A 23,419-nucleotide genomic window follows, 5' to 3' on the forward strand; every position below is an offset into this window, starting at 1 on the left:
GTTATGGGATGCGTTGTGTAATTGTGGCGGGAGAAATAAATATGGCTTCCGAGTTAGCTGATTTTTCGCGCATTACGGTCTTCCAAATCAAGTACTTCTCATCCATAAATAAAGGAATCCACACAGAGAGTTCAATTTAACTTGAAAGGCAGCCCGAGAGTTTTACAGAGGTTGATAGAGATGATGGAAATGTTCTCAATATGGCTGCGACAACAAGGGTTGGAATGGACAGTAATTAGCTACCAGCAGAATGAGAGATTTTCAGTGATATCGATGTCCAGGTGAAGGTAGGTGTGACTGTTCGGTTTATTATATGCATCAATTAGCAAACAACCACTGGTAATTAGGTTTTAGATTTGTTAACTAGGATTTCGATTGTAATTAGTCTGTGCATGTGACTGGGCTTTGTAACCCCTGAAGTGATCCCTCGATGAACACTGATCGTCAAATACCATCGTGAACCACCAGACAAATTATTCCACAGTATTTACCACGCCTGATCAATGTTCAACTGATCAAGTTTTTCTCTTTATGCCTAGATTATCAATTTCAAAGCTGTATCGTGCCCATGTACAAAACTCTGAAAACTTTGGTTTATCTTAACCCTTTGACTCCTAATAGTGACTAGCATCTAATTTCTCCTGACAATATCACCCCCGAATCACTTATTAAGGTCATGAGAATAAAGGAAATGATCACCAATTGGACAAACTCTTTGTGTCAACACCTTAGAAAATGTATAGAGATCATTATGGAGAATATGCATACTGATGTTAGGGAGTAGAGGGTTGATTTATTTTCACACTCCTATGCATGTGGAAGCATAGAGTAAGTTGAAAAATTTTGGATTATGATGCTCCTTACCCTGACCAAGAAAGCCTTTTCAATCTCTGGTTTGTTCCTTGTGTCTTGGATGACTGATCTGATTGTGGGGTTTTAAGGGGTTGCCCTTTTCCCATGTCATGTAAACCTTCCATTTGTAAGATCTGGTATCCTGAGATAATTTTTTGATAATTATTGAACTAATAATTTCCTGGTACATATATCGTCAAGTAGTTGTTTTATATTTTTTTTTCTATTTCTCATCTGGGGTGTCTGCTTGATATAAAGGTGGGCAACTGTTGTTTATATCCGACAGCAGTTAAATGTTTAAATAAAATGCAAGAATTTATTTTTGAAATACAAAATTTTATTTTATAAAGCTATTTAACAAAATTAATGGGACAACATTATTTGTTGTATGATCCATCCTACTCAATTGTTCAAAGCAAATGATTGAAAAAAATGTTGCAGTGTGAGACTGGCCATTGATTTTTATTCAGTAAACTAAAATTCTGATTTTTTTAAGTCAGACAGAATAGGGTTTTCATCTGTAGCAGTGCACTGGTCCTTACTCTTCAGTTCAAATTGTAAGTTCTATACATTCAAAAATCTCCTGAATATTTTTGGCTATTTAACACTACAGATTACTCTTTCACGGTTGTTGAAATAATAGGGCAACCAGTGTACTTCATGGTCTACTCTGAAAAATAAGCCAGCCATTCTGAATTCTTTGAGGTCTTGCAGCTCCCAGAGCCCATGCCTGTAGAGAGACCTTCAACCTGTAGTGCTGCCTACTCTTCTAATATTTTTTACAACCCTATTTTGTGATAAGAGAGTTTGGCTCAGCATAGTTTTATAGGGATTAATTCATTCTAGGTTAGTTACACATAAATAAGACCAGCTAGAGCTAACAAAATTTACTGTGTGTAGCAAGTCAAAAATGACTTGTCCGTGGTTTTCATCCTAGTTATTGGGATTTAAGTTTGAGATAACTAGTCTAAAATGTGATCAAAACAGTGAACTTCTTTCTTTTCTTGGGATAATCAAGTCATACATTGTATACATTTGTGAAGTTCTCCCAGAGTAGCTAAGACAACTCTTTAGCAAGCATATTTTGGCAGCTAAACAAGTTCTCTGCTTTGATGGAAATGCCATCAACATTGATTTTATAAACTGTCCTGCTATAACTTTGTCAAGTGTGATTTCATGCCGTCAATTAAGTGCTATAAAGCATGCAAGTGTCATCTCATTTTGCATCACGTGAGAAACACGAGACTGCTGTGCATGATAAGAAAAGATCATGCTGAAGCAAATACAAAACTTGCAACTTTGATCAAGAAAGTCTTGAAAGTATTGTCCTTGAATTGGTTTCAGGTATGGTAAATTCTCTACAAATAGCTCAGTAGGCTATCAAATTTTAATTCAGTGGTTAAATTGAGAGTGTTCGCTGTTGATCTGACACTGTTCTACAATAATATATTACTGATAGTAGCCATCTCCTCCGTAATAGTTGCTTGAGTCACCATACCACTCTTGCTGTTGTTGTTGTTGTTGTTGTTGTTGTTGATAAGGACTATCCATTTCATGTCTGTATTGCTGTTGGTACCCCATACTGACATCCCTGTTGTAATAGGAGTCAGGGTACTGGTTCTCATACCCGTGAGAGTACCCCTGATTAGGGTCCTGCCCATATTGTTCATACCCGTAATGGCCGTCATGACTATACTGCTGTTGGTACCCCTGGTGATAGGGTTCAGTAGTGTAACCTTGTTGGTGCCCGTACATTTCCGACCCATAATGTTGCTCCTGCTCGTAATGCTCCCCCTGGCCATAGTACTGTTGCTGAAGTTGTTGATGTTGATCGTAGGGTGGTTCTTGGCCGTAACTTGATTGATACTCGGGCTCAGAGGTTTTATGAGACTGCGAACTCTGGAAAGCTTCATGGAGTTTCTTACCAAAATCTGGCGCATTGCCACTCACCGCTATTTTCCTTTGGTTTGTTTGAGAGCCACTGGTGCCTTGTCTCTCCCTCTGTCCACCTTGTTGCTGTGCGCCTTTCAATGGAGAGCCTTGTTTTCCACCAGCGACACTCTGTAGAGGTAACTGTCCTTGCTGGCTTTTGGCTAAACCCTGTGCGCCCTGAAACATAGATTGTAAGTTAACGACGCAAGATTAAATTCAGTCGCGACGTGGTTTCTTGCGTTTCCCTGCGCTTTGGGAAATTTGCTGGATTTTAGTTTGAGTTCTCATTGGTTCTTAAGAAAGTTTTCCTTTCTTCTGATTGGTCGTCGTGATAACTTTGGTTTTGGTGTTACGACACTCAGTCGAAAAGCGCCCTTATCATGGAATTTAGGTCTAAAACCAGGACTCGAAATCAGCGCCCGCGTATCCACAAAATGCGAGTGTTGACTGTTTGCGAGTGAATAAGATATCCTCTAACAAACGTTTCCGAGTAAGGATCATTCTTGTTTGCTTAACATTTCGAGAAAGCTGTTTGAGCGCAGGAAAGAAAGTGTTAACGACATTTGATCCTAGAATAGCACCTTTGTGTTTTAATGGCAAGCGGTATCACGCCGAGTCAATGATTCATCCATCGGCGCTTTGGCATAATGTTGTTCCACGTGCTTAGACTTGGAAACGGCCTACCTTCTTTATTGAGCCCCCCAACCCAATTTCCAGCTCGTTGAGCTCCACGCACTGGAAATTAATAGGCCCCCAGGGACCCTTAAGAGCGGTTGTGATATGTGTCATGCGATTTAGATAGGTACCTTTAAAGCAGGAACTCGACCGGGTCCCTGGAGTAGAGGCATCTTCTCTGATAAAGACGCTGCTCCGTCCTCACAATCATTCGGGTGCAGGTCCCTCCAATACTGGTCTAAAAACTCCCCTAGGTGCTCGCAAGCGTCCTCAAAGATGGCCTCATCAAGAACCAAGTCAAACATTTCCTGCATGAAATATGAAAAGAATTAATGTAAATACACACTGGTAACGTCTAGAGCTACATTAATATTTTAAGAAATTGTAGGTGACTTGAAACCCCTTCGCACAGTTTTGTTAAGTTTACGAAAGATGTATCTTAAGAAAGCATATCATTCCTTGATAGTGAAAATTAGAGTGGTAGATTGAAGGTTTGAGTCATAGGCACCTATCATTAATCCTTTACACCCCAATGTCAGTATGGATATTCTCCATGCTGTTCTTCATACATTTTCTAAGTTGCAAACAAGGAGACTTTGTTTAACAACCAAGATCTTCTTTAGTTGGTGATCATTTGCTTTATTCCTGTGACCTTAGCATTTGATTCAGGGGTGATATTGTAAGGAGAAATTGGATGCTAGTCACTCTTAGGGTCAAAGCGTTAGGAACGTTTAAGCAAGTTATATCCTTTCTACAGCTAGCATACTCAAATATGAAGAAGCCTTTCAGCCACCTACATATTCCCTCAACCTGTTGTGGAGAATTACTTTGCACACCGTCATCGTAGTACAGTGAGAGAAAGAAAAAAAGAAAGAGCTGAGAACTGTTTTGAGGCAACTAAAATCTTTCTCACCTCGTTACACTGTGCCAACTTCTGAGCAGCAACGACTTGAGCACCGAGGTTTTTTCGTTTAGATCCGCGTAGCTTGACAAGTTTTTCCAGAATCTGTGGTTCCATTTTGATGTATACAGCGATTGGCGCCAGCGAGCAGTCCATTAGCTGGGACGGATGATTGATGGCATCGCAGTCGATCACAACCATGTTAAGACCCTTTGTTAATTCATATATACGCTCTACTTCTTTCTGCACTTCGGCTGTTGAAATTTTGAAAAGGAGATTGCTTTGAGCGATTATTTTAACAAATGTATGGTAGCAAGATGGGTTTAAGAACATAACCGCATTTCACGAGGGTATCAACTTCATTTTACTTTATTGAAGTATGGTACTTTTTAACTTTCCCTTCACGAGTTGTTCTGGTAAATTTACCTGTCATTCGTGGACCTCCTGTCTTTGTGATGTTAAATCTTTCTTTCTCTGAGGGATTATTCTTTGATCGCTTTGACAAACCAATGTCTGCATGAGTTCTATACACTGATATTCTGTAAAAACAAGTGATATGTTAGTAATTTTATTGGTTTTCAAATTTGTTCCGCAACAGCTCAGAAAAGTTTCATAGTATGAGAGGCTAATAGAATCAAAGCTTGTTGTTGTGTTTGTTTTTATTTGATTGTTGTTTCATTTTAAATGAACAAAACAGAACCAAACCTGGTGGTGATTCTATTTGTAAGACTGATGTTTTAAAATCTAAAATGCTACCACTGAGCATTTCCAGTGTCATTTTCCCGAAAGGCGTCTTAAGTTAAATGAAATGTTGACCGCAATTTGACAGTGAAATTCCTCGGAAAATATCCAAGAAAGTAGTTCAACGCCACAGTTGCCACTTAAGAAGGTGGCAGCCATTTAAAATTTCATCTCCTAAGATCTGATTGTTAACTCTCTCCTAACTCTAACCGTTACACATTTCCTGGTAACTTAGTTACGATAATTTGGTTTGGCAAATTATTGACTTACTTTCCACTAAATCTCTTCTTCAAAAAGTTATAGAGAGCTCTATGCATAAGATCAGTAACCTGCAAAAGTGACAGAAGTAAACATGTTAACTTGGTTTTTTTTATTTCCAAGAAAAATATTACGTAATAGTAAAGAACATCGCCTAAATCGGTGTTTAAGTATGTGTAAGCTCCCTGAATACAATTGAGTCATGGGCTTTTAGGCCAACTACCGGATTATTTTCAGGTAAAATCCAGTTTTCTAATTTTCTGACTTATGCCCTAGGTATTGTCTCAAAGTCCACCTTAAAGGTTGATAACCTTAAGTTGATTAACCTTAAGTTTAACTCGTGAGAAATAACATGTTTTTGCCGCCTACATAAAATGCGCACTAAAGCTACGACTGCTTTTGCATTTTCTTGACAAAGTGATGCTGGGTCTTGCGACCCAGAAAGATCACAAAAGTGCTTTCCAAAACACTGTACCACAAAAGTGCCACCTTCAAAGGTCATGGCAAGCTGATGGAAACCTCATTACAAGTGCTCTAAATTTGACAGGAAAAAGAAAGGCCATTTGAGGCGGCAGCAGAACCATAGTATCAGACAGAGCACCGTGATGCGTGTGTCCTTTTAAATCGCAGCCTAGTGTGTTAGGTCTTTTTGTGCTTTCGTCAATTTTCGTCGCGAAAGTTCGGACACCCCGTTTTAATTCGAAGGCAGTATACACACTTACCTCGTATCCTCGGAGCGAAGGCCCGATGACGATGATAGGCCGAGTAGCAGGAACGACTTCGTAAGGTGGGAAAGAGATCTCGCTCGATGAACTCATCGACCCCTAAACGACAAACGCCAAAAGGTTTAGGAATATTCCTAAAGTGACTTTCGTTTACGGGAGAGTGTTTGAAACAAGTTATGCATCAAACACATACCACTGTTTCTTAAGGAGCTTCAACAACGACATATATTAACATGTCTGCAACTTAATCTTCTACTGTTAATTTTCTTTTCTTTCCTTAAATCCTCTTTGGCCTGCCACTAATCTTTCAGTATGCTTTCATTTCGTGATACTTGCCTCATAAAAAGAATCCAAACCCTTATTGCCGAGTCTTATTGAAGACTTTTTTCTGAATGCCATCTTACATCACTCCTTCTGATCAGCTATTTGAAGTTTTATGCCACCCAGGGAAATTCATTTTCTTGTTTTTTCATTTTCATCAGATATTATGGTTAACCGTCGTTAATAAATCAAACCGCAAAAATAATCAATTAAAAATTTCCGTCAAAGGCTACCCCTCTCGTGGTGTATCTTCCGCTGGAAAACGATCTAGAAGCGACAAAAAATCAAGTGAAAAACTATGGAAGAATCGAATTTTTTACGTTTAATTTTTGTTTTTTTTTTCTTATTTAAATTACTGTCCATTAAAAGTTGACAAGGGAAGGATATCTTCATCACGCTCACAACATGTCTAAGTTGATGGATGTAAGTGGAGATAAAGTTTCCTAATTGAAGAAAAATCTAGCTAAACTTATGATTATTCGCGCAGTTATTTGTTTGAAAAAAAATTCATTTTTTTTATTTGAAAACGTACATTTGAAAAAGTGTTTTCCTTTCCTTATTTTGAAACTCATTCCAAACTGGTTCTCTCTCAAATCGGGTGTTTGGTACACGTCGGGAAAAAAGAAACCTTCAAACTTTAGAAATGTCTTAATTTGATTTCTTGAAAGGTCAAGATATATGTTTCATTATTCCTTCGAGCGACACAAGTGCCAATGTCAAGAAACTTGGTGCGTTCTTAACAATCAAAACATTCGATTTCCGTGCTTGCATTTTCAATGTTTAAGTTTTTTATGTTTGCGTCATTAGCAAAAGTCAGACTTTAACAACAACTAAACAGCGAAATTACCCTGAAAGATATTAAAACCAAGGTTGATTCACGTGCCGTCGACGGTGGACCAGTGAGCTTGTAAAAGAAGGAGAAGCTTTTGCGACCACGGCACTCACTTCAAAAAATTACCCGAGTTATGAATAAATTAGAAAGTATAATACAAGAGAAGGTCGAATCTCTAAAGAACAAAGATAGAAGCAAATCATAATAATAATAACACATCTGGTAAGGTTACAATTAGGACACAAATGTCATAAAAGTTTCATAACCGACAAATTGCCTCATGTCGGCGCACACTGTTTCATGAAGAAATCTTCATGTCGAACAATCAGTGTCAACAACTAAACGTATGATGTATACGAGGTCAAGCTGGGTACGAAGTTCTCTTCATGTGGAATTCGTTCAGTTTCTTTTTTTTAATGGAAATGTGTTATCACTTTTCATGTGTTGTAATTCAAAATACAAGTGAGCTGATCAAATAAAATAAGGCCAGGCTCGTTTACATACCCTCGCTTTCTTGACGCTGGACCGCGCTTTCGTTAAAGATGGTTCAGAGAAGCTTTCTCCTAGATGCTGAAGAGTTACGCTGCTGTCGCTTCCGTCGTTTTCAAGCAAAGTGAACACGCGGTTGGTCGAGAAACTAAACGCTCCCTTTTTCAACGGGAGACAGGAAGCGCGCGTCATGACGAACAGGACAAGCTTCGTGCCCAATGCCTAATTCATGCATGTTTTTGATTTTGTCGAGAAAACATCAACACTGAAAGAACCGTTTAGTTCGAGTAAGTACACTACGCATTTAATTGAATTAATGCCGTCAAGGAGTCAGAGGCAATTTGAAGCGACCTGTGGCCAATGGAAATTTCTGGCAGCGACTAATAATTTCTCCGAGAAAGGTGTGAAGGCATAATTACTAAAATGTAAAAAGTTCTATTCGCTTCATTGGATCAGGAGAAACTAATTCCAAACGAAGACGATGAAATGAAATTTGCCGCCCACTTAGAATGAAAAACATGAAATATCACAAATCTGAAGCTCCTAGCCGTATTTTGTCTTTGGCAAGACGATATTTTGGATTTTTAACTCTGGTTCAGTTTGTTGTATGAGGACCGTAGTCCTTCGTATCGCGCGCTTATTTTTATATTTTGATTTTGTAAATTATTTAACACTTTGGCTTAAAATTCCCTTGACCCTATTGGAAAATTTTGTTTAAATATGATTATCTGTGATTCAAAGCATATTCCAAAACAGCAAATTTCATCAACCTTTTGGCTGGGATTGAAGTGAAAATACGCAGTTGTTATTAGTTTTTATATCGGGCGTTTCATCATAGGAAGAAGGGGCCTTTCCTTAAGTTTTCGTAAACGACTTATAGTAATTGGTCCTCTTTTTGCGAACAGAAATCCTTGACACCACTCTAAAGCTTAAGATTCTTCAATTTTGCCTTCAATTTTACGTCGTATCTTGCGTCAATTTTCTTTTCCTTTGGGACTGATGTTCTTGAATTAGACGACAGGGACTCTACCTCTTAAGCTTCCAGACGGAAAAATGATAACAATAGACGTAAAAAACTTCTCTAACTTATTCACCGTCGCAAAATTTGACAGGTCCGTCTGAGATACGACTTCGATAAGATAAAGCTAAAATTTAAATGAATCACCTTATTTTTTTTCATTTTTGTTTAGAACTGCATCGAAAAAGCTAGAAAAAAGCTTCCTTTGAAATATTAATATACTTGTTTCCTTTGAATTGCCATTGGCTGAGAACAAATTATAATATTAGATGTAGTTTCCTCTTTCTTGAACTTGAACTTGAGTGACACAGATCGTTTAAAAGAAAATTGAAGATAATCAAAAAAAACATTACATTTGGTAAGAATTGTACCATATGTCGTCACATTTTGTCGTAGAAATAACTATAGCTATTCATTGTTCAGCTAGCCTTGTAAATATTTACATAACATTCCTACTTTTTCTCGCTCTCGAGGTAGTGATGCATTGTTAATGCATCGCGCACGCGTGGTTTTCCCTCACATAAAAATCAAAGACGGTGCCATTGGAAGAAAGTACACCTCTTTTTGTTTCCATGGCTTTCACAGCGAAATTCTAACAATATTTGTAAATGACGTGTTCTTCAAGCTACTGTTTCTAAATACGATAAACATAATTCCCCCAAGTAGTGGGGTCAGTGTAAAAATTTAATGAATCAAACATATTGGAGAGGTTTATAACTTCGACTTTAAATTAGTAGTTGAAGCAGAAAATTTTTCTTAGTGACTTCTAACGTACACGAAGGTTTTTTAGAAGATTAGAGGTTTGAAAACTTGCACTCAGTTTATGTGTTAGATTCAACTAATATACCCGTGTTGATAGAATATATTGCTAAAATTCGTTAATTAACTGTCTTATTTTGAGAGACATTTTGTTGTCAAGAAAGTTTATGTGATAAACAACAACCCGACACATTTATGGAAATTAATTTTTCTGTCTCACAAAAGCATTTTTGTGGAAAAAAATCTCATGAATAGAATTACGCAAAAAATGTGGATGTAAAATTTGACAATAAAAAGTTAAGATTTTCAAAACCAACTGACAAAAGATAACACGCTCTACAGTGAATTGATCGATCAAAAAATCGTAATCTATAACGGTTACAGCATACTTGCTTCGAATTACAACATAAATAGTTGGAATGCTATGTTGTGGTTCTAATTTTCAAGAAACAAGATCTGAATTGATAATGAAGCAGTTTTGCAAGTAGAATCACGAAGCTCGTTATTAGTAAAATCTCCCTGGAAACAAAGTTCAGCGAGGATATCTATTTTACTCAATTAATTTTATTGATAGCTACCTGTTATCGGTTATAAATGTCGAGGCTTTTAGTTCGCAGCTTGTCGTTTATTTTAGGGAGTTGTGTTGTTCTGTTAGAAGTCTGCAGGGGCAAAATCGCTCACAATTCGTTTGAATAGGACTGTTATTTTTCTTCTAACATACTCTTTGTTTTGCTTTCAACTATTTCCCGATTTAAAAATAGAGTTTTAGAATTTCTCAAAACACAATTTTGTCACTGTCATTATCTAAAGTGTTTCCCGGACACGTGTCATGCTGAAACTACGCTTATCGTAAACTTGCGCGCGAAACATTTTTAGAGTCGTTTATTATCGCTTTTAGTTGAATAATTAAGTGAAAGTATTTCAAATAACTACTATTAATCACTTCTTTGAGGAAAAAAGGAGAACAACGTTCAGAAATACCTTTGAAAAATTTCTCGGCCGAAACGCTGCCTGTGTGGTGAAGGTGGCGTTTCCAATGAATTTATGAATTCCAGCGACAACATCTAAGTCCATTTTAAACGTCGTTTGTAAAGGAGTAAGACGAAAGCTTAGTATCGATAACAGCATGGGCCGAGGTCACTCAAACCTTACTCATTAGCCAACATAAATAAAACTGAAATAGTCACCTTTCATTCGCTATTTTCCGTTGTGCGTCTGAGAAATACTTCGGATCTCTTTGTGTTTCATCGGACAGATACGTTTGTTTTGTTTTTTTTCATGGCATAATTCATGATTACACGTTGTCATAGGCAAAAACAAGGAAAGGAAACTTGCTATTCAGCATATAGACTAATTTTATCCTCTCATTGTCGGAGGTATTTGATTCCAATGACTAAAACAGGACTGAATCAACGAGTAATTTTCTTAGCTTCCTAAAAGCGAAATACAAATTGCATTTTCTACTCAAAATCTTGGGTTGGTATGCTTAATAATATATAGATTTTGCCAAGCCGAAAAGCGGAGCTACAGTTGGTTTATTTTGGTTTATTTGGTCATTTTGAGAGCTATAAAAATTGCTTCAAATATTTTCTTTCAAGCTTTTCGCCATTGAATTCTAAACATTTAATTTAAAAACATTTTGACAGTAGATTGAAGTAATACTAAGCCATTAAAAGCGATGCACCTATTCCAAAAGATAAGAACCATTTGTGTAATAAGTGTTACAATGCTAACTATCAATCATTTTTCACTCCATTAAAACGCATTATTTTACTCTCATTTTATGTGTGATAGCTCATTAAAATTACCCCTCAATAACTAAGTTCTCCATTTTTTTATGCCAATCAGTGGCTTTTCATGACTTTTGCCTCAACACACGTGATACCCCAGATAATAACGTGGCATTTTGTTGTCATTTTAAAGCATCTTGACAGTCCCCTGACAATGAATATATCAACTGAACTCCTAAACCAGCCGTCATACCTATACAAAATTATGGTAACACCTGTTTCATATTCATGCACTGTGAACAGTTCATTCTTCCAGTTTTTCGTCGATATGATACTACCGGGACCAAATGAGCATCGATTTTAATGTAACATTTCTGTCTGGTTTTGTTAGTATAAAAAAAAGTTTCTTCTTAGTCAATTTGAGTGATCATTGTTTTGCCTATTTTCTACAAGTTGTGGATAGCAGGAGAGTAAAAGAAAAGTCAAAATGTGTTAAAGGAATGGGAAGAAGTAGAAAGAAATAGGACAAATGAATAACTCTTAGTATGTGTAAGGTTAGTTCACTCGAACACCACTTCAAACCAAATGTGGTTGTGCAAGAATGAAAAGACAAAAAAAATGAAATAAGAACAAGGTTAAGTAGTTTAGTTCTTTTGTTAATGAGCCATAATTATAAAGTTTCGCAATTTTCCATTCACATTTCCTTCTATTGAATTATGAATAAGCTGTCAGGCAAGATTTCGTGGGAGATGATGACTTCTTGCGTGAGCAGAACAATTGTGATTATTTCTAGGAATAATCTTGCAATTACATGCTTGCATATATGAATCTGCATAACACACAGAACTGTACATGCGATTGTTTAATAAGTAATGCAAAACTTTTTAGCTGTACAATCCGTACATCATGATGAAAATTTAGGTAGGGAACTTCTATATGCATAGCTGTAATCTCAATATCTCTTTGAAATTGTTGTAATAACTGCATGGAAGAGACAGTCATAGAAATTCAGCTAGATGCGAAATATTTGTTTTGCGCTTAGGTAACTTTTTGAATTCTGGAAAACGATGATGTACCAGAGGTTTCATACAAAGCCGGTTATCAGCGGACTACCTCCGCCTATAAGACCTCTCACTGCCGTCTGTTGAGCCAGCGAACACGCTCTCGTGTTTGGATTTCACCTTAAGGCATAGTCGCCTGTTACTCCATCGCCAGCCACATGTAGAAAAAGTTGTTCACCCCCTTTTGCAAGACTTCTCCTAGAATTTATCAAAGAGTTTCCTGTCGAAAACTTGCCGAAAGCAACGAAAGGTTAAAAAGTAAATTAGTACGAGCACAAACATGCCACCAAAAGTTAACACGTTTTGACTCCCCTATAGCGTTCAAATCACATATTTAAGACAAAATAAAATATATACATCATTTGTTTCCTAGATTAATATTCTAAGATTCTAAATGATAAGATTTATCAGAGTTAAAAAAGCAACTTCTTTGTTTGTTACCAAATTACGCTTTAACAAAAACCTGAAATCAGTACAATGTTTATCTCCTAGCTGGAAGTAATTTTCCATAGAAGCATTCATAGAACTGAAATAACGGCTTTGATATATTTTCATTTGCGGTTTATCAACTTGAATTAAACGTACTATGCGTCTGCAATTGTCTAATTGAAATACAATATTCTGCCTTGGGCTCACTGAATTAAATTCAGCAAGGATGTGGTTACATCAGACTAATGCATCTAACTAAAAATAGCTAAAGAAAGGAAATTTGAACACCTCCCACGAAATTTGTACAGATAAGCGTCATTTTGAGAGGAATATAAGGCCCATATTCAAGCCTATTCTTAAAAAATGAATCCTTTTAGGCAAATGAATGGTAAAATTCGGTTCCTAGAAGCATGTTGCGTATGAACCGTAAGCGTGTGAGAGTGTTAATTCCGACGCGCCATTACAAAGTCAGAGATCCCTTTTTAAACCATTGGGTGCCAATGGCTTTGTTTTAGGGACGTGCGACAACAAAATTTCAATAAGTTATGGTTAAAGAAACAGCAAATGTCGGTTTTCAAAGAACTACCTTTCAATCTAACCTGGATTCGATGTTTGGTAAATGCTCGAAATTCCTCGTCACTCATAGCTAACTGTTAAGAGCGAGTTGCTTTCGGTCGATTCCTCGAGTGTGTGGGGTTTTTTTTTATGGAAATACATTTAAAAAACTCAGCAGCAGGTTTTAACATCCCTAATTTGATCCTCTGTTTGTGTGACGTAGGCAATATGGATTGCTTAGCTATCACATAAAAGGACTATGCCTAGAAACCTCTCGAATAAATTAAACCAAAATGACAAGTGTAACAAACCAATCCCCGACAAAAAACTAGTTTTGTGTCACAAAACATGCCTCTTTTTTGATTACATGTTTTGAACCAAGATCTAATCGAGAAAATATTCCTCTCGATGCGATGCTGAAATGTGTTTGGTATGGCGACCCCCTGGCGAAGACGCTAAAAATTAACGAATACATTCTGTCGGGCCGTCTCCTGTGTAAACATTCCAGAGGAATCTTAAAACATGTTGAAAATGTAAGCTTTATTGACTAAACTTTCAGTGTGCGCTTTTAACACCGAGTGTCAGCGAAGCCGTCGGAGAGGAAGCGTATCTCGTCAATTTATTGACTTAAAACACCTGCTAGACTGAATTTAATCCAAGGCTCGCTGCGCTACTCTGTCGACCCAACTCATTTACCTGTGCTTTAGATTTTAAATGCAAAATACTGCCAAATTGTTTTTCCCTTCAGTTCATAATTAGGAATGTTCACAGCTGGGAGGTGGCGGCGTCTAATAAAGAAATTTATTCTGGTTGGTCGAGTAGAAACTGGCTCCCTTTCATGGGTTTGTGTGAAACTCAAAACATCGAGTTTAATTTTATTCCACCCGTGTAGGAAAACACAACCGGAGCACGCATCGATTTTCTTTCATCAGCTGAAAAACGAATGTCGTAATTCGAAGAGATATTCGATACTCATTTAATCTGAGATTCAGATTTAGGATTATTTGCTGACCTTAGACATATTCTGGTAGTCAGTTTTCGATCTCTAAAGTATTATTTTTGTGAGCCACCTTTGAGTCAAACGTTAAATTTTTCTGAAGCTCTTTATTAAAGCTTTATCTTTCTAAAAGGTAGCTTTTTAACTGCGCAATTTACAAACTAGATTAAGCGACCGCAAAAAGCTTATCTTATGAAAAACGCTGTAAACTGTAATATCCCAAAATTTTACCCTCCATTTTGAATTTAATCGCGTCCGCCAATAGCGAAGTTCGGCGCGACCTTTGGTTCAAATACATTTTCAAAATTCTAAGATATCGTAAATATAATATAACGCGAAAGTAAATTATGTATTTCTTTGATCAGGAGAAGAATTGCACGCTTCTACATACAAAAACATTTTTTTTTTTTTTGGAACTCGCTATTTTCCTTTGATAAATTAAGAATTAGGCGACCACATTTTAGTCGAAAACAATCGCCACCATATCTGTCAAGCACGTTTATATTCATGACGAGTGTTGGGATTTTGAAATATTCAACGCCACTCCGTTTTTATCATTTCCCTCGCTTTTTTTATTCCTGGTTTACCTGATGAATTTGGTGTAGCATTTTGTGGCTATGCTAGATGTCAATTGACTATTTGTGCCTCATTTCGTGCACTGAATTTCACAAAATTTGATAAACCAGAATGTAGCTATTTCCTGTTTCCTCTTTAGACGCACGTTTTTCTGGAGGATATATGAGCGCTCCTAAAAAAATTTAACCAGACAACTAATCACTAATAAATCCCTTTCGGGCAGAATCTTCTGTCCTCGAATATTTCAGTATATTCATCTTATTAGTTCATTTAAGAACAAGTTGAAAATCATAAAATAATGCATTAATTTTTCTTAGTTCCCCAACACGCGCCAGACTATTCCGGTTTTTTGCCCGGTCGCATTCCCTATAATCTTCCCAGAATGAAAGATCAGCCATTGAGTTTTGGTCCGTTGCCAAATCGTTTCTGTGGACATCGAATGTATTCTTTTTCTGTGCAGCATTTTGTCACAGTGGGTGACATGTGAATGAACTGAATTTAGCAGCTTTTTTATTCGAAGTCAATATGTCGAGATCATTTTCAAACCCGACAACACTGTAATCCGTCCTTAAGTGTTATGGGCGAAAGAAACACCACGAGACATTTCTGCCTGGTTATCAATTTTTTGAAGACTTTCCTATTTAGAAACTAAACTATAAATAACTGAGCGAGATCTTGTCATGAACTTACCCTTGTTATCAAACTGCGTTTTTGGGTCGTTTGATCGAATCCATCGAATGCATTAGCAGCTACTGAAATCATATTTATCCCAAGATGAAGCTAAAATACTCCTAGAGTTAACTACGTTTCATTCCAAAATTGTATCCCGTTTATAAACGCGACAGTACGGCCATAATCTTCCGCTAGAAATTCATTGATCAACAACGAACAACTGTAGACATCTGCTATGACAAAAATTAAATATTCATGACGCAATTTCGAGTGGGAGATTTTTTGTCATTTATTATGACTCCTGCATGGTTGATGATTCAATTTTTAATTGTCAAATCGACGTATCTTTCGGTCCGTTCATTCATGTCTTCTCAGTTGTTTGCCTGGTAGAGAGAGCAATGATGTTTCCACTTAGCACTTGGATGAGTTTCGTGTTGGTTTCGGCATCAAACAAACAAACTGTTTCATTTTGTATCGCCCTTGTTGACTATTTATGGTGTAAATTTACTTGCCATAAAATCTTCATTGAGTATTTTATGTGCCAAATTGCTTTTGTTTCTGCATTTGCTGAGTTCCTCGTCAATATCGAATCACTGATATTGAAGTTAAACTAAAACCTACCAATTTCTCAAATATTCAATTTTTTTTTTCAGTTCAAGTTCTACGTATTTAGCGGTACCTTGATGTGTGAAGTTCATTGTTCAATGATTTTATTTGAGTTATGTAACTAACTTATGAATATAAATTCCTCCTAATTCCCTAAGAAGAGCGTACATGAATGTCAACTAAGATCAAGAACCGGAGACATATTCACGCCAGTTTTAAATGGATTGCAAGCTGGCTTTGTCCATATTGTCAAATTGTGAATTATTTAAAGCTTAAAACAAAACAACGATTCATTACTAAGAACGTGAGTTGAGTTTTTTTGTCTCGCTAAAATTCCTTATTAACTGAGTAACTCACGAAATATTTAGTATGGTTGCAGATTTCTTATTCATAATCGGATTTTCGTAGATTTTGTCTTTCGTGCATGCTAAAACGATCGCGGCGGTTGTTTACATCGAAGAGACGAGAAGCAATTAACAGGTTTGGGAAAGTATTTAGCTGTTACGCCGGTAAACTAAAATGTTTTCAATACACCATATCCAATTAGTGTTTTTGATTTGTAAATCAAGCTTTTGTAAACAACTCAGAACATTCCATTTATCATGTACCGGAAAGACATTCACCAAGAGCTACGTTAAGCATGTTGAATATAACAATGTATGTACAGTGCGGAACGTTTAAAAATTATGATATCATCGAGGAAATATCTAGAGTAAGAATCAAGGCCCTCAAAATTTTCTGGGACGCGATAAATTTAATAACTCTTAATTAATTCTGAAGAGGGATTATTTTTGAATGAGCATCAAAAATAGCGGGGTACCTTTTAGCTTAAGCAAATTACTTTAAAATATACGAGAGGAATGTGCCGCGCGCGCGTGTGTGTTCGTGTCTGTTGTCATTGCGGCTGATCAGGATATTCTCTAATTTGAAAGCCAGATATCCATCGTGTTCAATTATCTAGAAATATCACGATATTGAGAACAATTTACCAACACAGTGTGACTCATACGACAGGGAAATCACCATTTGTAGCTTATGCATGTTTCATTAACCTTTTTAGCCCAACTGGGATAAATAAGGAAACAAATGAAGTGGCAGGCCAGGGAAATCTTACATTTCTAATTAAGAGTTACCCTCACTGGCCTTGATCAAACGGTCAAATTGTCAAAGGTGAAAAAATTGAAGTCAGCCCGTAAACCGTCCTATGTCTCTCTACAAGGACTGAACCATTTAAATTCCAATGAGTGACAAAGGCAGAATTTCTCGTTATAATATCAAGCAGACAAATGATGAGGATGAAGAAGATTCCAATGACGGGATTATAAGGTAACCTTTTAACCCTCAGGGGTGACTAGCATCAAATTTCTCTTTTCAATAGCAACCCTGAATAAAAAATTCAGGCAACGAGAACGAAGGAAATGGTCACCAATAAGAGAAACTCTGGATTATGAAACAAATTCTCCTCATCAGCGCTTCAGGGAACGTATAGGGAACAGTAAGGAGAATATGCATACTGATGTGAGGGTGGAAAGGGTTCATCCAATACCAAATCCTCTGAACTAACATCATAGTAAGCAGACAGGAAGGAGAATTACTGATGAGATCTTAGCAGTGATTAACAAGTAACTTCTCCCTATTGTAATCATACATTATCCAGTTAACAGGTAGTGGGATTACTCAAACATATCAGGTACGAGATATTATTGTGATTGAACACTAAATTCTCAGAACCAATTCACAAGAAAATGTGTAACAGCTAGAGGTGAGAATTAACAATCAGATCTTGGGAGGTAAAGGGTTAAGTGACCGTTTCGAAAGACCGCAATAAACTTTCAAGTGCTTGACAAACTTTCAACAGAAGTGTAGGAAGGAGATGAAAGTATCCTCACTGAAGACAAAACAAGGTTGAAATCACATACATTTATATTCTATCGATGAGCGACTGAAGTGAGAGCAGCTTTTAAGCCTACGCTCGTGTGACGCGTATGACGTCATTTTCACTTTTTATGAAACAGTAGATTCCATTTTATTGTGCGATGTTTCAGTTACAAATTAGAGATGACGTCAGAACGTGGTATAAAAGCAAATGCAAGCACGTAAGCGTAGGCGAACTTGTCACTGGTGTTCTTATCGTCTTTTGAAGTCTCGTCTAATGTATAAGTAATTATACTAGTAATAGCCCTCACGGCCTTTTTTCTTATCTTGATTGTTGAATTTGACGGACTTATCGTAATATATGCAAACTTTATTTACTTGAGATTTAAACTTCCTTAAAATCTTCCTGAAAGGAAACGACACACTGTACAATGATGATACTAAACTGGTTAGCAGCACTGTTCGAACTGAAATGATAAAAAACGTATTTTATTCTACTATGCATTTCCTCTGACGAAGCAGACTTCGCAGAGGAGTTTTTACGGTTAAGGAAAATAAGCTTGCTTATATAAACATAGCTAATAAGATGTCTATTTTCGACATTAATGCATAGTGTGAAGCAAGCGGAAAGTATCCGTAAACGTTACCATACGCGGAAAAAATTTCTATCAATACTGAATGTGGCGCGCAATCAAGAACAAATCGAGATTTTTTCCGATAAGAGTCTCATCACAGGAAGTGTTTTGAAAGTTCGCATATTTGTTTCAGCCTTTTTCTCGGGGGGGTCTTGTCAACAGGTAATGAATATATCATGACGTTTTATTTTGTAATTTCAATTTAAATGCTTCATTACCAAATTTTCATGCTGTGATTCACAGCATTCTGCCCTCTAGAATCCTATTCTTGGATTTAAACAAAGTATTTTATATTTTGCTTTGTTTTAATCAATCTATCGTCGCCAGATTTGATCGATATATTTTGATATCTTCTCTAACAGGGTCACTGGAAAAGTCCATTGCGCGCTGTTTGTTATGGCTGGACCCCCTTTGATTAATAACCATACCATAAAGCTATTTATTACTTATTTCCTGTTTAAAGATTCTAGAACACAATATCTTAAGCTTGACTCTGTTTTTGACAAGATAATTTGGTTTTATCAACAGAGTTAGTAATGTAAATTGGCCACTGTTAAGAGTTTCTAGAGCTTTCGTTTCGAGCGTTAGCCCTTCGTCAGATTTTAGGACAAACTGTTCACCCTGCAGGAATTTTATGAGAACTTGAATTTTGACTGTTTTGCACCAACCTTATCGGACCTCGTCATTAATGGGGAATATTTCTCTGCAGTTAGACATCGTAAAATTAAATTTGATGATCAAAATATTCTTGAATTGAGTCATCGAAACGTCCGGAAAGCTTTGCGAAACAAAGCTTCCCAGAACGGGAAACCACATGAAATTGTTGGCTCTCTGCCTCTTTAAAAAAACCTTTATTTCTCATAATAAATAATCGATTTAAGCCAGAGGTCAAAACATAACAAGAACTGTATGCGACCATACCCACATGGGAAAAACTGTAGACGGTTTCAAGAATTGTCATACAACTGTTGCGATTCGACGTTTTTATTCTTTTAAGGATTAAAATTCAATTTTATCAGTTTTCTTTTATTATTACTTAAATATTAAGTAAGACGAGAACACAATTTTCAATCAGCAATCAAACTGAAATATGATCTAAGTTCACCTTTCTGAAAATCCAATTTAGCTCTTATAGATCTAGATTTAATACTTTTTTAGCTCATTCTGTGGTGATAAGGTGAAAAAAATTGTCGATCTGAAGAGTGAATTCTTCAGCATTAATATAGCATTGGTTTTTTTTTGCTCTTTTTCGGTGAGCGTGCAGAAATCCTACAGATCTGCTCCAAGGTCGCTGTTTGAATTTCCTGCCCCGTAGAGTATTGAAGTGTTTTTGTCATTCTTCATTCATTGCCTTCAATTGAGCATGACGATGGGACGCCTATTTACTCCGCTCACATAGACCAGTATTTAAAAGAGTTGTGAATTGTTCTCATAACATAGAAGCATTTAGTGCCTCGTTAAGTCAAACTGGTCGTTGGATTGTCTTCAGTGAAAAATGAGGAACTGCATTGCTTTTTTCGTCTGTGTGATGGTCGTGTCCGCTCGAACTTATTGGCATAGGTCGAGGAACGCAGGCAAGAGAATTACCCATGTATTCTACCGTTTTATCTGAACTAGTTTCATGTATTCTGTTATTAGTCGAAAGAAGGATATGATGATATGTAGTCTTAAAAAAATTTCCCGTTTAGGAGGTCTCGGTACGTCGAAAGATTTTATGGAAGTTAACCTGAAACACTAATCAAATTGTTGGGCTAAGTTACTGGAATTGTTCTTAAGATGGCGTGCTACTAAAAACTAAATGGGGCGATCCCTTAATTATACTGAACTTTTATTCACTGCACTCCTTCGCGCCGAAAATGAAGGAAATTGATAACACTTCAGAAAAAACTTAAGACATTAGATGATATTCTCTAAAATTTCGCTTTTCCTTTGATTAATGAACTTTATTGCATTGATCGCGACCCTCTCTTATTGCTAGAAGCACATTTCATGTTTTTGTAAGACTAGACAGCTTTTGCTTGTTTGTTTTTATTTAACGCTTAAAGGACGATGATAGAGTGCATGCCAACATAACATGAACCTTGCAAAATGAAACTTAGTGAGAAAGTACATATCATTTTGTCAATCTAGATCAATTAGCAAGCCAACCGAAACTTTGTTACTATTTTGCAGAAAATTAAAACGTTTAGCAGTTTCAAGTCCTAATTTCCCACAAGTATTTCCTTTCAATTCAATGTGGACAGGAAAACGCTTGTGGAAATGATCTTCAAAACGTTTATCAGTTTGAAATCCCACTTTCCCGAGAGCATTTCCTTTCAATTAAATGTGAACAGGAAACTCCAGAGAATGTACTCTGGCCATCACCAGGGTACCTGTCTCGTTGTTGATTACAGTGCGCCTATAATGTAGTGATAACTAGACCAGTTAATAGTACTTCAATACGCATTCTCCTGCTGTTCCAAAGAAAATGACTGATGTTCTTAGGAGTTTAGTTTTATTATTTTATATATTTTTTATCCTTTTTATTCTCTTTAGATCCAGTGACTCCAGAGTGGGACAAGCTTTCAGGTATGGTATGTAATTTTGCGATAGAAGTAAGGGGGCAAAATATTATTTCGGTTAATTGCATAAAAACGAAAGAAATAATGATGATGGGAGATTTAAACAAAAATTTCTGATGATATTTCTTCTCCTCCCGGACGTGATGCCATACCATTGTATTGTTACCACCCTCAGAATTTCGTCAGATTTCCTTGACAGCTCACCGGTACCCATGTATACTCCTGGCAGGAGAGGGGCCGGGTGTAGTGTCTTGCCATAGAATGACCCCACTAGGGCTTAACAATGGACATTTTGATACGTAGTTCAGCTTATTAACCACTTGGCAATTCCGCCTCCAATCTCCAAGAGAAAGCCAATTGACAACTTGACAGTATTCTACTGGGGATAAATCAGTTTTTCACTATTGTTACTCAGGCGATTATATAACCACTTTGTCGTACAATGTTCTACTGTGGAAACATCACAAATCGCGTAGCGGCTACTTCGTCAGTTAGCACTACTTCTGTGCCACAATTGCACTTTGACTTATCGACCAATCAAAGAGCACACGTCTCTATAATTACGTGGTTGGGTAAACTAAATGTGCATAACCTAAGATTAGGATAATTTACGATAACATCAAGAAAACAGGTGAACAATGCGTAACAACATAGCTTATGCCTAAACAATAGATTCGAATTAATTTCTAAAATATGCAAAAAAAATTCTAAGCTAAAATACTGCTCAGCAAGTTAATTGTACGGTTCTAACCACGAACTGACATACTGCTTTTAAGTTACTTGGATGAAATGGGATGAGATTCCGCTGACAGTGAGCGATGCTGTAGCAAAAGGCTGGAGTTTGCGTGACAAATGCCACGGTAAGTTGAAGAATTAAAGGTGATATAAAATCCAAACATTATCGACTTAAAGCGAAGTCGTTTTATTAGTCAATCATTGTTATCATTCATCTTGGACCAAACGAGTGATAGACCTCTCTGTTCTATTCTACTGTATTCAATTACAAACTATGATGCCATTTTATGGCTATTTCCTCAGCTTTGCCCCTCCTCACAGATGTGTACCTCATAGACTACGTCTCTCTTCCTGTGAGAGACGAGTTCAAACTAAAGTTTTGTTATATGATGTTCACTCCCTCGCCCCCACCCATCCCCTTATTTTGACCGTCGCTCACCCCCTTGGTACAAATTTATCTCTCTCCCAACCTTCCGCTGCCATTAAAATCAAAGATGGCGGCCATAGTTTTCGCTAATAAATACTGAGCACTCGCTCACCAGAATAACGCCAGCTCTGCGGGCTATTTTGATATAATTAGTAGTTACCCAAGTTTTGTCTCTGTTTTTTTTCCTCTTTTGTGTGGAAGAAAAATAAGTTTGTCGGTGATCTCTTGTGCTTCCCTCGCATCCGTTATTTGGTCACGTCATTTAACACTCTACCGAGACGAGTTTACTCTATGGTTGAAATAAAGACTTACTGCCAACTTACACCTTTCTCTATTTCTCTCTTTTTAAGCCAGAGCATATTTCCAAGGTCGTCGATACATTCGCAATGGGGACTTGACGTTGATGCTGCTATTTGATGCAAACGACAAAATTGCTGGAATTCAAACTGGAGTAAGTGTTCTGGGATCCTAAAGCTGCTTTTAGGTGTCTTTTATAAAAGAAATGAGCCTCTACTTGTTTCTCGTTTCCTTAAGATTCCAACTTCAACTGTCTGTAAGCGAATGGGGTCGCCATGGAAGCGAGAAAACGACTCCTACGTCATCACCGCTTATTTCAAAGATCCAAGTCTAATTTGTTCGCATAGGTATGGCTCTAAAGCCAAATACTTTGGTGACAGACTTTTGATCCAAAAAAGTTCAAAGGCAAACGGATTTGTCCAGGTCCCCTTGCTGGAGCGTGGTCTATTAGGTGGAATGTGGACTAAGGGAGAGTGCTTCTGGTCGATGGGTAAGTGAATAATGTGTTTTTTTTTTTTTACTTCATGTAGTATGCAATTTGACGTGTTAGGAAACGATATCAGATGGAGGCTTTGCGATGTTTGAAATTTGTATTCCATGATTACAGGGGAGGACATAGGGAACTGGCTGTAAGACCTAATGAAAAAATGGGGGGGGGGGAGAGAGGGGTAGGAAGAGAGATATGGCATGGCGTGAAATTGCGCCTAATACAGGCGCCAATGCGACTCAATTTTTCACTTTGGCGACCAAATCCTGAAAA

At 37.1% G+C, this 23,419-nt stretch overlaps 2 protein-coding genes across 9 annotated transcripts in view; one reads left to right on the forward strand and one right to left on the reverse strand.

Moving 5' to 3' along the window:
* Positions 1-23,419, forward strand: part of LOC113681754 (uncharacterized) — a 25,099-nt gene continuing 1,680 nt past the window's right edge. Inside the window, exons 1-5 of one of the 3 annotated variants that reach the window (XM_027198875.2) lie at positions 1-287; positions 21,175-21,207; positions 21,977-22,060; positions 22,713-22,813; positions 22,897-23,149. In XM_027198875.2, the coding sequence (XP_027054676.2) occupies positions 21,985-22,060; positions 22,713-22,813; positions 22,897-23,149 (430 nt within the window). In that variant the 5' untranslated portion in view covers positions 1-287; positions 21,175-21,207; positions 21,977-21,984. Of the gene's footprint in view, positions 288-19,998; positions 20,214-21,174; positions 21,208-21,615; positions 22,061-22,712; positions 22,814-22,896; positions 23,150-23,419 lie in introns of those variants that run through there. The other 2 variants (XM_089185170.1, XM_027198876.2) reach the window with 2 other exon arrangements.
* LOC113681752 (voltage-dependent L-type calcium channel subunit beta-3) lies at positions 1,168-15,770 on the reverse strand. 6 transcript variants are annotated; one of them, XM_089185168.1, is made up of 8 exons: positions 13,323-13,411; positions 12,415-12,524; positions 6,082-6,183; positions 5,372-5,430; positions 4,787-4,899; positions 4,373-4,614; positions 3,591-3,767; positions 1,168-2,961 (listed from the first exon to the last, which is right to left on the reverse strand). In XM_089185168.1, exons 3-8 carry the CDS (start codon positions 6,175-6,177, stop codon positions 2,302-2,304), a joined length of 1,347 nt encoding a protein of 448 aa, XP_089041294.1. In that variant the 5' UTR covers positions 6,178-6,183; positions 12,415-12,524; positions 13,323-13,411; the 3' UTR covers positions 1,168-2,301. The 6 variants fall into 6 exon arrangements, with proteins under 6 accessions (XP_089041294.1, XP_089041295.1, XP_027054671.2 ...); XM_089185169.1 differs by lacking the exons at positions 12,415-12,524; positions 13,323-13,411 and adding exons at positions 7,253-7,349; positions 7,742-7,961; XM_027198870.2 differs by lacking the exons at positions 12,415-12,524; positions 13,323-13,411 and adding an exon at positions 15,542-15,770.

Source organism: Pocillopora damicornis, chromosome 10 (assembly GCF_964200805.1).
Source record: "Pocillopora damicornis chromosome 10, jaPocDami1.2, whole genome shotgun sequence".
NCBI lineage: Eukaryota > Metazoa > Cnidaria > Anthozoa > Scleractinia > Pocilloporidae > Pocillopora > Pocillopora damicornis.

What these genes read in the sequence shown, in the direction of transcription:
- LOC113681752 (XM_027198869.2), bottom strand. Translation starts at nt 7,918, where the DNA reads ATGACGCGCGCTTCCTGTCTCCCGTTGAAAAAGGGAGCGTTTAGTTTC. An exon ending in CCAGCGTCAAGAAAGCGAGG is followed by an intron (nt 6,184 to 7,741) that starts GTATGTAAACGA and finishes TTTGTCGTTTAG; the next exon opens with GGGTCGATGAGTTCATCGAG. An exon ending in AGGAGGTCCACGAATGACAG is followed by an intron (nt 4,615 to 4,786) that starts GTAAATTTACCA and finishes AAATTTCAACAG; the next exon opens with CCGAAGTGCAGAAAGAAGTA.